General features: G+C 41.9%; 1 protein-coding gene across 9 annotated transcripts in view; it reads left to right on the plus strand.

Annotated features, from left to right (window-relative positions):
* Positions 1–13,676, plus strand: part of myt1b (myelin transcription factor 1b) — a 120,332-nt gene extending 106,656 nt beyond the window's left edge. For 5 of the 9 annotated variants that reach the window (XM_074643199.1, XM_074643202.1, XM_074643205.1 and 2 more), the window contains 13 exons: positions 2,265–2,479; positions 2,666–2,856; positions 5,609–5,869; positions 6,500–6,651; positions 7,580–7,642; positions 8,068–8,136; positions 8,640–8,702; positions 9,050–9,130; positions 9,784–10,005; positions 10,996–11,081; positions 11,520–11,623; positions 12,404–12,547; positions 12,700–13,676. In XM_074643199.1, coding sequence (XP_074499300.1) covers positions 2,265–2,479; positions 2,666–2,856; positions 5,609–5,869; positions 6,500–6,651; positions 7,580–7,642; positions 8,068–8,136; positions 8,640–8,702; positions 9,050–9,130; positions 9,784–10,005; positions 10,996–11,081; positions 11,520–11,623; positions 12,404–12,547; positions 12,700–12,843 — 1,795 coding nt within the window. In that variant the 3' untranslated portion in view covers positions 12,844–13,676. The remainder of the gene's footprint in view (positions 1–2,264; positions 2,480–2,665; positions 2,857–5,608; positions 5,870–6,499; positions 6,652–7,579; positions 7,643–8,067; positions 8,137–8,639; positions 8,703–9,049; positions 9,131–9,783; positions 10,006–10,995; positions 11,082–11,519; positions 11,624–12,403; positions 12,548–12,699) is intronic. The other 4 variants (XM_074643200.1, XM_074643204.1, XM_074643203.1 and 1 more) reach the window with 4 other exon arrangements.
* The last annotated feature ends 1,698 nt before the right edge of the window (positions 13,677–15,374 follow it).

Here is a 15,374-nt window from a genome sequence, read left to right on the forward strand (position 1 = left end):
TCTTTTTACATAATACATTATGTATGGAGTAAGTATGGAGCCCCGATGCTAACAAAAGGTAGCAAAAGGTTATCGGACGAGTCAAAAACAGAATACATTAAATAATATTACTGCTAATAGATAATTAAAATGGAGTGTAAAAAGAAATATAAAGCTTTCTACTTGACCTTTAACCTTTACCTCCAATCAGTAGATAAAAAAAGAGAAAGGCTTTTAAAATGATCTCAACTGTACCTCCTCCTATGCTTATTAGCCATTTTATCAATTTCAGGGCTAAAACAGTTATAATGAAACTTTGATTGGAACCATTGGTACAATAGAAGGTGTTTCCTTTTCAGGGCATGGATGGAAATACGTCCTGGACTACAGTGAGTTGTCCTTCAACCCTGTGTCCTACAAAATTACGTTCCTATACAACTAAACTGCATTTTCAATCCCCTTTCGAGGGAAATTTATTTTCTCCCCGGATTACGGTCACAGTTTTTAAACTTGTGGTTAACATTGTAAATGGAAACAAAACAAAAATGCAACAAAGCTGCTTTGTTAGGTTTATCAAAAACATCATGGTTTGGCTTAAAATATGTATGTCTGCTACATTATTTTAAGTTACGGACATAAATAAATTGAAATAAATGAAAGTTGACTTTTAGTTTCACACAGGACACAAACAGCGGCCTCCTGGGTGAAAGTCCTGTGTTGACCATCCATCCACCCGACCTCCTCCCCACGCAGACTTCCACAGACTATGATTAGAAACTTCATAAAACAAACGTAATCCGGGGGAAAAACATTTCCCTCAAAACGTAATTGTTAATGCAGTTCCGTTGTATGGGAACGTGATGGGACCAGACTGTGTCCATAAACTAACAACTTCTAATTAGTCTTTTGTCAGTTTTCGGGACTCCATAGATAAATACGGTGAAAGAACCGTCGTATCTTTACCCAGACCGGGAATAGTGAACCTTTCGCCTAAATAAAAGCTGTCTCCTTCAGTCGAGTCCCTCTCAAGGTTACTAACGAGCCACAGAGAAAGCACAGAGACAACCCTGACCTTGGTTAGCGTGCCCCTCACGACGAGAGGAAAAGCCGGCCTTTGAACGGCTCAATACGGCGAGGAAGTCTTGAAGCATTCAGTGCGACGGTCCGATCATTACTGTCACCTCAAAACACTGAGATCTCTTTATCTCCATTCATCTCCCCAACTGGTCAGGCACCGTGATCACGGCTAGAAGAATGATAATTAACACAAACCAGACACTGGTATTATGCTAAATCCACGCTCTTCCTCGTTGGTATTTTAATTAATAATGCTGCCGATAAGCTAATTATGCAAGTTACAGGGGCATTGCGAGGGGGATAGGAAAAATAATTGCTTTCCTTGAGGAAAACCTCATCAGTGGTCAGACAAAGCATAGAGGATTAAAATATAATAAGGCCTGCTTTGTTTTTCCTCCTCAGATTGTTATTAAAATGAGCTCGGTTGTCTGTTATGTATGGGGCTGAAGAATTCCTCATGCGATCCATGTTCTAATGGAATCCATGTTGAATAAATAAAAATGAAAAATCATCCTCTGTGATCAGTGTTTTTCTACTGTCATGAAAATCCTCCTTTGGACCGCCTCAGATGTGAGCATGTACTGTATAATTGGTGTGCCCCAGTAGAGGCCAGGTCATGTCCTGTAGCTTATTAAGTGGCATATGGTTGGAAGCCGGTGATTGTGATATGGGCTTCAGTGATACCGGATGCAGAGGAGGGGGAAAAAAAGGGCTGGGCCAAAAAAGGGTGGAGGGCTTGGAGCCTCCCCTCTGTCACCACTCCTCCTTTCTTTCCCACTTTCCTCTCTTCTGTCTCTCTTCCCCCGCCCGTCTGCCTCTCCCTGGTCTATCAGTGGATTTACGCCAACAGGTCTGACAAAAGCCCAGGCTCTACAGGAAAACGAGAGGGCTTAAAGCTCATAAATTCCATGCTGTACAACATGCAAATGTGCCCTCTGCTGATAAGAGAGCTTTTAATCCTGCAGCACTCCTGCTAAGTACACCGTTGCCCCTATCTTTACTCTCTCTATGTCTCTCTGCCTCCCCCCCTCTCATTCTCCCCTTCTCTTATTCTTTTTTCTCCTCTCTTCATTTGTTTTTTGTTCCCATCTCTCTTTGTGTATTCTTTTCTATTCTACTTTCTGCTTTATTTCGTGTTAATCCCCCCCTCTTAACACCCAAACCAGCCCCACCCTGACATCCTCTCGCTCTCCCTTTCCCCCCCACAGGCCCATGTGCTTTGTGAAGCAGCTGGAGGTGCCCCAATACGGCAACTACAGGCCCAACATGGCACCGGCCACGCCTCGCGCTAACCTGGCCAGGGAGCTGGAGAAGTACTCCAAGGTGTCCTTCGATTATGCAAGCTTCGACGCGCAAGTGTTTGGGAAGCGCATGCTTGCTCCAAAGATGCTCACCAGCGAAATGTCACCCAAAGCCTTCAAAAGTAGGAGACGACCACCGGTTGTTTTTCACTTCCACTTTTTAGTCTTTTATCTGGTATTATTATTACTTTACCACACCGAGCGTTTAAGGTTGTAGTCCCATCAAGAAAATATATGTACACCTTTTGTCTGTTTTGTCCTACTTTTATGATCCCCTGATCTAAAGTTAACCTCTTGTCCTCCTGCAGCTAAGCCCTCATTCGCCAAGTCGCCGTCACCCAGCCTCAGTCTCCACGGCTACGGGAAGAGCTGCTCCTCCTTGGCCTACGACTACTCCCAAGATGCCGAAGCCGCTCACATGGCTGCCACTGCCATCCTGAACCTGTCTACACGCTGCTGGGAGAAACCTGAGAACCTCAGCACCAAACCCCCAAATAAGGTAAAAAGACCGAAATAATTCATAGATATTTTCTATGTTAATTATCACTTATTAAGGATTGTAATTAAAGACTGACAGTATGGGAAATAAATCCTTCATCTCCGACTTCTTTGGTGATCCTGGAATAACTTACAAATATGAGATGAAGCACACCAGTGGGTCTCTCCTCTCCTCTCCTCTCCTCTCCTCTCCTCTCCTCTCCTCTCCTCTCCTCTCCTCTCCTCTCCTCTCCTCTCCTCTCCTCTGCTCTCCTCTCCTCTCCTCTGCTCTCCTCTCCTCTCCTCTCCTCTCCTCTCCTCTCCTCTCCTCTCCTCTCCTCTCCTCTCCTCTCCTCTGCTCTCCTCTCCTCTCCTCTCCTCTCCTCTCCTCTCCTCTCCTCTCCTCTCCTCTCCTCTCTTTTGCTCATTTCTTTTCTCTCCCCATCAACTCTGCATGAATATATCATCAGGAGGCATTGGCTTACAGGATGGTGTTGAGATGCAGTTGCATCACCTCTTCTATCCTTTCATCCCTCCATCCCACACACTTTTCATGTTGTTATTGAATTTGGCTGACTGCCAGTTCCCTGGATTACTTTGCCACCAGGTAGCCTTTTTTCATTATCTGCCGGACGGATCTTCCACTCTCTTTCTCCACCCCCGCCACTCTTTCTCCCATTTTCTTTTCACATCTCTTTTTTACTCTCTTTTATCTCCCTCTCTTCCTCTCCGTCTCTCTGTGTTTCTCTCTCTTCTGGTCTCTGTCTATACCGCTCTGTCTCTCACTCACTCCCTCTTTCCCCTCTCTGTGCACAGGAGGTGTAATTGGAGCACCACTTCCCCCATATTGTGATTTTTAAAAGCCTTTTTGCCTCACAGAGGAGAGAAAGTGACTGCTTCATCATTTTTCGATTTCCTGACGTATTTTAGAAAGATAAAAAGTGAAGATTAATGTCTCTGGCAGCACAGCAGAGCAAGGTGGTGTTCAGCACAAGGCACCGATCCAAGAGCGGGCCTTAGCTGCGCAGTATTACAGCGCAGAGCAACCAGGGACTGATCTGGAATCAGAGTCAGAGCCAGTTGAAATCCAATATTGAAACATTGGAACACTGAGCTCATCAACCAGGGACATTTCTGGGAACTGTTCCCGTTTTCTCTCTTCTCCTAACCCTTTGATTTTTCTGGCCCTTGACCAGCCCATATGAGCGCCATTTTAGATGAATACTGAAAACATGGCTCCTCTCACCCGTCTGTTTCTGTTCACCTGCCAGCACTATAATAGAGCACGGAGAGATGAACTGCGGTGTTGGTGCTGTTGGCACACAAGTATTACCGGAGTGCATTAGATGTCATTACTAGCATGCTTAGGCGATGAAGGCGGTGTTCTGAACTCCATCATGTAGCACTCACACTGCTGCGTGGCTGTATGGATGGAACGGGAAACAGGAAAACAATCATTTCACCATGAAAGTTTAATCTGAATCTAAATCCCTCCCTGAATGCAACTGCGGATTATATGAAGTTATGATTCAGGAGATTGTAGATATGTTAATGTATGTGTAGCGCTGCAAACTGAATCTGCTCAAGAGGGTAATTAAATTAATCACATTCATCATCATGCAGGACTACCTCTCACACTGAAGAGCACCAGAGGAGACTGCATTAGTCATTTATATATGAGAATACTTAATTAGTGTATTAGTTAGCTAAATTTCTCTATTGATTTTCTCCAAGTTACCAACTATGTATGTATGGACGGAGCCCCAAAGTTTTCAGTATTAAATAAAAGAAAAGTAAATACAATGTATAGACACAACGACTTCCCTCCGCTTTTATTTAGCTTAAACAAGGCGGGCGGCATTAAAGTGTTAACGGCAGCAGTAATTCAGAGTCACTTTGGCAGTGTTGTGGTTCTAAAGGAGTTCTTTCACTGAAAGACACACAAAGAGAGACAGACTTTATCTTTGGTTCTCAACCTTTTGTAACTTTAGGCCCTCTTCTGATTGTTAATAAATGTTTTGAGGACCACCTTCTCAAATAAATGAGAAAGAAGAAAAAAATAAACTGGGCTGTAAATATGAGTTAAGCCACTATTTTTTGTTTCAAAAAACAATCCATATTGTGTCACTGCATCCGAGGGAACATCAGCTATAGCTAACAGAGGCAAAACACATCTGTCTCTACCTGATGATGACGTGTCGTGATTGGCGTGGTGGTGATATTCAAACTTCACTGGTCAATTATTATGCTTTGTTTGAATTAATATGTGAATTCTTGACTTCATTTAGATATAAAAAATGACTAGCTTTGTAAATTCCCTTATAAATATTTTTTTGATTTAATCTTACCATTTGGCAGTGCACCTGCGTGGCCCACTAGATGGTGCTCTGAGGCCCACCAGTGGGCCCCGGCCAATAAAAGCGAGCTTCCTAGCTAGCTGTTGTTGAGTCTGCTAAGAGAGGGGTTAAGGATGCCATTATGAAACAAAACTGATTTAATTTCCAAAATGAAATTAAAAAGGAAGTTTCATAATAATGTGTTGTCATATTTTATGGAATGATTTCATAATTTATTGTTTCGTTTATATATTTAATTGTATATATTCATACAGTTATTTATTTCATTGTGTCTTATTTATTTGTTTACTGTTGAACACTTTGGTACTCCATAACTGTGGAGTTCAAAAAAGCATTTAGAAGTAACTTGTAAGTAACTAGTAAGCTGATGATGTTTGCGATACGGCCTCAGTCCTGAGCATCTTGTGTGTTCTCCAGGAAACGGACATAGAGGTGGATGAGAACGGCACCCTGGACCTGAGTATGAAGAAGCCCATTAAACGAGAGGGCAGTCTGTCCGGCACCAGCCCCGGCGTTCGGTCCCCAGACCCTTCCTCCTCCTCCTCCTCCTCCTCGCTCCATCACAGTGGAAGCAGCGGGATGACATCGCCGAACCTGCACGCCTACAAGCAGGAGGAATGGGAGGGACCTCTGGATTACACCAAACCCAACCGCCAGAGGGAGGAGGATATGGACGAGGTCAGTACAATTAGACTGAGCAAAAAGTACAAGCTCCGAACACGCAGTAGTTCCTGTGATATTAGCCACAGAGGAAGTATTGCAACATAAATAACAACAGACAAAATTCCCCCCTAAGCTTTTTGAATAAGAAACTCATGCTTGTTTACATCACTTTGTCTTTCTCTAATCCCTCTGCCTTATTTCCTGTCCCCTTTTCCTCTTTCTATTATTAATTTATTTCACTGAAATGTGAGAGTTACTGTACAGTTAAAACATTGCACTGGGTAACAGAGGTGGTGTGTCAGGTGCATTGCACCATCCTGACTGTGGCATATGCTAATTTTTACTCCTTTGAACTTTTTCAAAAGAAATATAAAGGGCTTTGAGTGTAAATTTTTTATGAGGACACTGCATTTGGAAACATCATTTGTCTACAAAAAAAAAAATGGGATCAGAGTAGAGACTTGTGTGCACATGGTGGTTTGCAAAGTTTCTTTGCTTGTATACAAATAAATGTAAATTATTGCAAGAAAGCCATCACTCAAAAATGGTCTTAAAAAAGTCAATACAATCCACACAACAACACATTAGTACAATTTCAATGATGAAAGGATCACATAGGAATTTCTTTTTTTACTAATTTTTCAGATGGAGCACACGGGCCAGTCGTTTGTCTCGTCTGACGGAGAGGACTGTGACATGCAGGACTGTATGGAGGAGAGGAAGTACCCAGGAGAGGTTACGACCCCAAGCTTCAAGGTCAAGTTCCAGCCCAAGGATAGCAAGAAAGAGCTGCTCGCGTAAGTAACAGGCCAAAAGGAGTCCTCAGCCACACTAGTGACTCTAGTGTGTTAGTGTGCAATTATAATGTTTAGCTTGTTCATCATCTTAATTTAGCATGTTAGCATACTAGCATTCTTTCACTAATTGACTAATGAAATGTGTTTATCCACCGTTTTAGAGCCGCTTCTTTGACCATGAAATATATCCAATCACTATCCTATCGGGCAGGTCGCATTTAAATATTAAGTGTGGACACACATGCGGACACAGCTGAGTTCCAATCTGGCGCATCCGATCACAAAAGTCACACGTTAAAGATGAGTGTAACCACGGCCAAAGTCATTTCGAATTCATCCTCTGGGGACCGAGAACATCTCTACACAATTTCACGGCAATCCATTTAATAGTTGAGATATTATAGTCTGGAGCAAACGCTCGACATTTCCATCCACACAGCCGCACCGCTAGCATGTAGGGCTGACCCGAATGCTTCAAAGCTTCATCTGTTGCCATGGTAATAATCATCCTCCAAGTCTGTATTCGAATGCTTGGTTTTTTTGTTTTATTTTTAAATATAAGTATGTAAAGTATAAATCCTAAAATAGCCCAGGAAATAAGGAATAATCCAACAGCATTATTCATATTCAACATGAATTATTATTCGTTACTCTCAGATGGATATCGCTGTTTGTTGTGTGTAGAGTTGTGTGTGCGCAGTCGTGCTGCAGCGGCACTGAAACGGGGGAGATGGAGACAGTCCGAAGAACATTGTCAGCCTGCTGCGCTGCGCTGCGCCGCGAAGCTTCGAATACCTTCGAATATTTCTGATCGAAGCTTCGAAGCCCAAAAAAACGTTTTCGGGAGTCAGGACAGCCCTACTAAGCACGTCTGAAAACAGTCCCTCTGTTCTTTCTAACATCTCTGTTTCTCTTCCCCTCTCTCCAGGTGCCCTACACCCGGTTGTGACGGCAGCGGTCACATCACTGGAAACTATGCGTCCCATCGCAGGTATGCACCATTGCAGACTTATTTGGGTGATACAGCATGCTAGTGCTCTCTATATATAAAGTCTTATACATGAAATGTTAGCTCTGCTGAGGCTCTTCTGCCGCCCACTCTGCACCTGAGTCCAAAGTGGGCGCACCGCGACTAATTCAAATATTGTATTTGATCCTGACATGCCAGAGGCAATAATGTAGCGTGAGCCCGGGAAGCAAAGACGGTCATTGACTTTGATATGCATCAGTAATTTACTTCTTGCCGTCTGTCCTCTTCTTCCTAAATGACCTTGGTATGCCTTGCATTCTTGATTTCCCTTTTGCTCACGTCTTTCTCCTCTCTCCTTTCAATCCCCTCACACCCGCTTTCCTCGTCCCCCTTTTTTTTCGTCCTTCTCTCCTTCTGCCTGTCCTTCGCTCTCCTTTCTCTCTCAGTCTGTCTGGGTGTCCTCTCGCTGATAAGAGCCTTCGGTCCCTCATGGCGGCCCACACCCCTGAACTCAAGTATGTCTGCTCTACACCTTCACTGCCTTTTTCACTGCCACTTCAATGCACTGCTACTGACACCGTCCAACGCCACCGTGCTTTATTCTGCTGACGTTAACTTATCTTTTGTTGCCTGCCGCTGCCTCTTCTGCTGCCGCTGCTGCTGCTGCTGCATCAGTCATGGCGTTTTTTTTTCTGGCTTGGACTACGCTTGTTTTCACTTCAATCAGTTCATGTAAATGGGAAATGTAATAGTAATACCGTAGTCTACATAGCTCTTTTAGGCTTTTCACAACCCGCTATAGACAGATACAAGACGTGTTTGAATGGCACAAAGCCTGAAAAGACTGAATTTAAAACAGACATTGCTCACAAGAGCGAATAAGAAAAAGAGCAAAATGAATAAGCAGACCATTTCTCTCATCTGCATAATGCCATTTTCACTCTGAAACATCTACACTGTTGTTGTTTTTTCTGCTAACCTTGTATTAAATTTGAAACATTGCTCTTCCCTCCCCCAGATGCCCCACCCCAGGATGTGACGGCTCAGGTCACATCACAGGAAACTACGCCTCCCACAGAAGGTAACAAACAAAAAACACAAATGCACACACAAAAAACGCATACACACACATGGACACACCTACACAAACACACACACACACACACACACACACACACACACACATACAGTCAGTCAGAGAGGCCTAGTGACAGTTCATGGTAGAATTAGACAGGGATCACATACTCACACATTTCCACACCTATTTTCGGCCATATTGGGCGTTTTGAGTTGATTTGGTTTGTAATTTGGTTGATCAACCTCTGTAAAATTATTCTTCCGTATAATGTGCTCTCCCTTTAACAAGCAATCACTTCACCAGACCTTTTTTCAACCCTATGTTATCAACTCCATACTTTCTGTTTTCAGTATCTCTGGGTGCCCGCGTGCCAAGAAAAGTGGAATTAAAACTCCTACCAAGGACAACCAGGAGGACTCCGAGCTTTTAAAGTTCGTACCGCTCAGAAAGCCATAATGTCTGCTTTTAGTGAGACTGACGGTAAAAGTAAAATGCAATAAAAAGAGAGAGAGAGAGAGAGAAAGAGAGAGAGAAAGAGAGAGAGAGAGAGAGAGGAAAGTCACTGTGAATCATATGCAGAGGTAGTGACCTGCCCCCAAAATTGAATCAAACAATCAGGCCCTTACTGATGGGAAAATACACTTACTGCAGATACTGACTCTGAATGTAGTTCATGGTAGAGTATCGTAGAGTAGATTGTCAATACATAAGAAATACATCGGCTTCATATTGCATTTGCACACAAAACAGTTAATTTAACAGCATGTTGACTGAACCTTAATAGCTTTTGCATCAATATTATTATTCATTGCATAAATAATATGTCAAACCCAGATGTAAGAATGAATGAATTTGGCCCAGTAGAGAAAGTATATGACTGAAATCTTTATTGTAATATTCTCAACTTTCTCTACAGTTTATATGTTTGCATTCTCCTCGTCTAACCCTTGTGCCTTCTCGCTCTCTTTATCTCTTTCCCTGCTGCCTCGCTTCTTCTTCTTCTTCTTCTTCTTCCTCTCCTGCTGCACAACTCTCCTCGTTTTTTCCTTCTTCTTGTTTCCGTCCTTTCCTCTGCTCCCTGCAGATGCCCAGTGCCGGGCTGCGACAGTTTGGGTCACATCAGTGGGAAGTACGCCACACACCGTAGCGCCTACGGGTGTCCGCTGGCGGCCCGCAGACAGAAGGAGGGTCTCCTGAATGGCACGCCCTTCAACTGGAAGGCCTTCAAGACAGAGGGGCCTACTTGTCCCACCCAAGGTTGTGACGGCTCCGGACATGCCAACGGAAGCTTCCTCACACACCGCAGGTGAGCTGCAGGCAGACTAACTATAAGTGTCTGTTGTTGGCCTTTGTTTTTGGTTCTCCAGATGAGATGGTAGTAGTGTGAATTTAGACTTGGTTTGACAGGGAGACAAGTTGATGCAAAGAAAGTAATGTTCTGGTTTTAAACATGTTTACTTAAAGGAACAGTGTGTAGCATTTAGGGGGGGATCTATTGGCGGAAATGGAATATAATATTAATAAGTATGTTTTCTTTGGTGTATAATCACCTGAAAATAAGAATTGTTGTGTTTTCGTTAGCTTAGAATGAGCCGTTTATATCTCCATAGGGAGCGGGTCCTCTTGACAGAGCCAGCCTCCATGTTTCTACAGTAGCCCAGAACGGGAAAACTAAACACTGGCTCTAGAGAGGGACAATCACGTTTTGGTATTTTCGGGTTTTCGAGTCGGCACACCGAAGTTCTCCTACACACTTGGCACACTGGAGAAGCTTCAGTTGGTTGCAATCTGCAACCTCACAGCTAAATCCTACACACTGCGCCTTTTAAAGAAGTACTTCAACATTTTGGGAATTCACTTTGTTGCAGAGTGTTCGATGAGATATCAATACCAACCTAAAGCTCAATAATAAACATGTTGTATCTAGTTTCTCCCTTTTCATTTGGCAGAAACAGAAAATAAAAATAACAACCCAGGGTTTTACGTTACAACGAGACTCCAGGAAGTCACTGCATCCATCCAAGAACATGTTAATGACTGAGCTTTAGAGGTGTCTTTAAGTGTATTTTTGAACTATGGATAGAGCCAGGCTAGCTGTTTCCAGTCATTATGCTAAGCTAAGCTAACTGCCTACTGGCTCTAGTGTCATAGTCAATGTACAAATATGACAGTGTTATCAATCAATTCTAAGTGTATTTCCCAACAACATTCTTTCTGTTTCCTTAATTTGACATATTTCTGGTTGAAAGTGGATGTTGAGCTTGAACATATATCTCTCTGTCACTTGTGTCTCCAGCCTCTCAGGATGCCCCAGAGCCTTGTTTGCCAAGAAGAAGGGCCAAGTTCCCGACTACCTGAGCACCAAGTTCAGAGCCAGTGATGGTAAGATGAAAAAAAAAATATATATCTATGAATTAATTTGTATGCGGGCCTGTGTCTATACATGTGTGTGTGTGTAAGGGTATATCTGTGTGTGCAAAAACCATACCCATTGTTTTCTAGAGTTCCTAACTACACAGTGAGTGCATGTGTCTTGACAAAAAAAGGAAAATTATGTCAAAAGTAAAACTAAAAATGTGTCTTACATGTGGCCAGTCAATACAGGAACACATTCTTTAGTTATAGCATGAAAATGTTTAGTTGGCTATGGAAGTCCAGGCACATGTTAGGAAACTCACAACATCATTTTAAACTGATATACTCTTTATCCCAAAATAGCAAAGATAGATATATAACATGGCAAAAATGCATAGGGTAACTGAAACATATACAGACCAGACATTATTCTTCATATTCTAACACATCTGGCTTCTCCTTTAGTTTTGGACAACGATGAGGACATCCAGCAGCTTAACAAAGAGATTAACGACCTCAACGAATCCAACAATGAAATGGAGGCTGACATGGTCAACCTGCAGACTCAGGTGTGTGTTTCTATTTTGGTTTCATTTTAACCTATAAATCACTGAACCGGTGATGAGTTCTTACAGGACAGAAGTGCTCATGTGTTTTGACAAATAGGGAGTTTGGAGAAACAGACAGCAGGAGTAGCAGCACAGGAGCAAAGCAATGTACTGCTGTGGACGGGGGCAGCAGCTAAATGCATTTTAGCCACCTAAAATAATCAATATCAGTTTAAGCTATATTTAGAATATTTTCACCACTTTACCTCGCTGTCAGACAGCCCTTTCCCGACAGGGAACTGAAGCTGTTATGTATTTCTCTGTACAAAAAGCTAACAGACTCCTTTGAGAAAAACAGTAATTTCACCTCACAGAACACAGGAGTTGTTGGTCTACCGCTGCCTCCATCGGTTAGGTTGTTTGAGTTATAGTGTGACTTTGGTGAATCTGAATTATCCAAAGTCACACAGTACCACATTTGTGCTTTTGCCAGGGACTATTTTCGGTGGCGGATTAATCCACACTTGTTGCTCTTGTAAGTATTTACAGCAGCAGGACTGTGTATGTGATTTAGTCAAAACAAACAAGAGTGGGACATGTCAGCCAGAGTAACAGTAGTATGATCAATTCATTGTTGGTTTTGGGGATTTTCATAGAAGTAGTTGACAATAGGAATCATATAGAATATCACCAGACTCCCTCTTTAAATTCCTTCAAATATTATTATAGATAGATAAAAGACATATTATGACTTTATGCCTAAAGTAATAGTGTTGTAAATCCCGCTGCTGTTTATTGCAGATCTCCTCCATGGAGATGAACCTGAAGAGCATCGAGCACGAGAACAAGATGATCGAGGAGCAGAACGAGGCTCTGTTCATGGAGCTGTCTGGTCTCAGCCGCGCCCTCATCCGCAGCCTGGCTAATATACGCCTGCCACACATGGTGAGTTGTTGTCCAGGGTTGTTGACCCGTTCTCACACACACACATTTAGATTGATTCAATGTTTTTTTTGTTTCGAGGTGAATCTCGTGTGTGTATAGCCGTCCGTTTCCCTGCTCTTCTCAGTTGCGATTGGTTGTTGTTTGTACCACAGCAGGAGCCAATCACCGAGCAGAACTTCGACAGCTACGTGAGCACCCTGACCGACATGTACACCAACAAGGACTGCTTCCAGAGCCCCGAGAACAAAGCTCTGCTGGAGAGCATCAACAAAGCTGTGAAAGGCATCAAAGTCTGAGGCTCGACACACATACACACACACACACACACACACGCGCAGAATGCAAACTGTCCTGAAGCGCAGGAGCGTGACGGAGGTGGAGATGAAGGAGAGATGTTGAAATACTCTACAATATATTGAAATATGATTCAAAAACAAAAAGGGAATTCAGGTTATTTAAATAAACGGCAACTTAAAAAAAAAAATCAACCCAGGGAGCACTCTGTTAGAAGTGAAGTGACGCGGACCAAAATCCACACCATGCTGCTGCTGGGATTAGGAGGAAACGGATCCTTCAGTCAGAATGGATGGAAAAGAAGACTACTGTTACTAGAAACTGTATCTGGGGGTTTAATACGCTGTATGTTTACCTGTTGTCTCTTTTGTGTCCTTAACTGTTTTTGGAGAGGGGTTTCACTGTTGATCAGTTTTTCCACGTTTATCAACTGAAACATGGAGGAACACGGGATTGCTTTTGGCGACATGAAGAGGAGGACACAAATGATTTGAACGTGAAGCCCCTCAGTGGCGTCCCGTATACACACACGCTGCGGCGAGTGTGTGCGTTGGCCGGCTCCAGATGCCGTCTGATTCATGACCACGCAGACCCCGGCAATATGAAGCATGCACTACACTGAATTTGTGTTTGCTCTGTGGTATTACTGCGGCAAAGATGTCAACAGTGCAATGTTGACTCAGTTTAGCGGAGGAAAAGAAATCTTCAAGCAAAGGTCATGAGACAGATCCAGGAACAGTGTAGGTTGTTTTTTCATGGGACAGCTGATATCATGATTTTAAAAAGCAGCAGATAAATCCTTTTATTCCTTTTTTTTTTTTTTTTTAACTGAAATGATAATAGTAATAGTGTGCACACATCTCAAATTCAGTTAGTCATATCAATAGTATTTATCAACATAGGAATTGCACTTCATTTCAATGAATAGTTTTGTGGTACAATAATTATTGTTATATATGAATTATTTAAACTTGTGAACTTTTAAATTGTAACTTATTGCCATTTATGTTATTGAGGTTTATTTATTTGAAGCAATCTATTTATTAACTTTGTTTTGTAACACACAACAAAAGCATCCTTACTGATTATCATGGTCAAAGCGATTTGCAGATGTCTCACGTCAATATTTTAAGAATCTATATAGATAACTGACGAGGCATATTTTGTTTTGAGTACTTTTTAAAAAAAATCTTTTTAAGTGCAGATGTTTTATAACTGACAAAATCTTTTGATAATTTTACAAAAAAAAAAAGTTATCTTTTGGGATTGTTGTTGTTTTTCTCCTTTTTTGTTTTATGTTCTTTCTGTTACTGCTACATTCAGAAACCCACTGCTGAGAAAAGAAAGAAAGTATGTATTTATTATTTATTTAATATGAAAGAAATTGACTGATATGGCTGTATATTTATTTTGTTATTTATTTGCGTGATGTGACCGTTGAGTCTGAGTAGTCTTAAAGATCCACTGCTAATATTTAAATAAAGAAACAACATCAATACAAATACTGTTTGATTACTTAGGCTTATACCTAGACATACCAGCAGCTGATTGTAAAGACAAAAAAAGAACCCAACAAAAGCGACCGCTGTTCTGTTGCTATCTGGTGTCTGTGTGTTTGCGTTTGTCAGGTTAAAGAAAACCAGGAAAAGTTATTTTTAAAAATGTTACCTCTCCCAAGCGCTTTGTAGCGGCCAGCACTGGCTCACCCAAAACCTCTCTGTAATGTACCATAGATGCTTAAGTAATGCTTTTGATTATTTTTTCTTATGTATTATTTTCATCAGCACAATGGTACATGTATAGAGCTCTATTCCAGCAGTGGTTCAGGCTGGATGTATGGGTCTAAAACACACACACACATACACACACACACACAGCAACATATCCAACCGTCGAGGATACTGTAGGATGGCCTCCTTTGACAAACTTCTATCAGATAAACATACACACCCTTGTAGCCTTACTCTAGATTTTAATTTTTTGATGCACAAAGTGCCACTAAAAAAAAAAAAAAAAAAGAACTCACTTTCTTTCCTGATTCTTCGCATTTCTGCAATGTAACGTAATGTCTGGTCCCGGGAAGACCACGGCATCAAGAGAGTGGTGATTGTTTCAGATGCCTTTATTTCTCTGCCAAGATGGCCATTAGTACACTATATATACATTCTGTATAAATAGATTTTAAAGATGCTATATATATGAATATAAACATACATATATTTTTCCAGTGTAATTGTTGACTTGCTCTTCTTCTTCTCTTGTATTACCTTAACAAAGGATCACTCGCTGTCTAGAGGAGAATGTGAGGGGGGCGTTATCAATAGGAGGCAGTTACACCTTATTTAATATCACTAAGACCTGCTCAACTGTGGCTTTAAACATACCATTCGCTCAAACTGAAGGCAAAGTAGGCATTGTTGATGATACAGTACAATGAAGTGTTTTCATAGGTTTCCTTTTTTTCTCCCCATTTCCTGTATTTGTCTGTCCTTGATCCAGAAATGTCTGAAACATCTACTGTATGTTGTACTAC

The sequence above is a fragment of the Sebastes fasciatus genome, chromosome 8 (genome assembly GCF_043250625.1).
Source record: "Sebastes fasciatus isolate fSebFas1 chromosome 8, fSebFas1.pri, whole genome shotgun sequence".
NCBI classification, from domain to species: Eukaryota; Metazoa; Chordata; class Actinopteri; order Perciformes; family Sebastidae; genus Sebastes; species Sebastes fasciatus.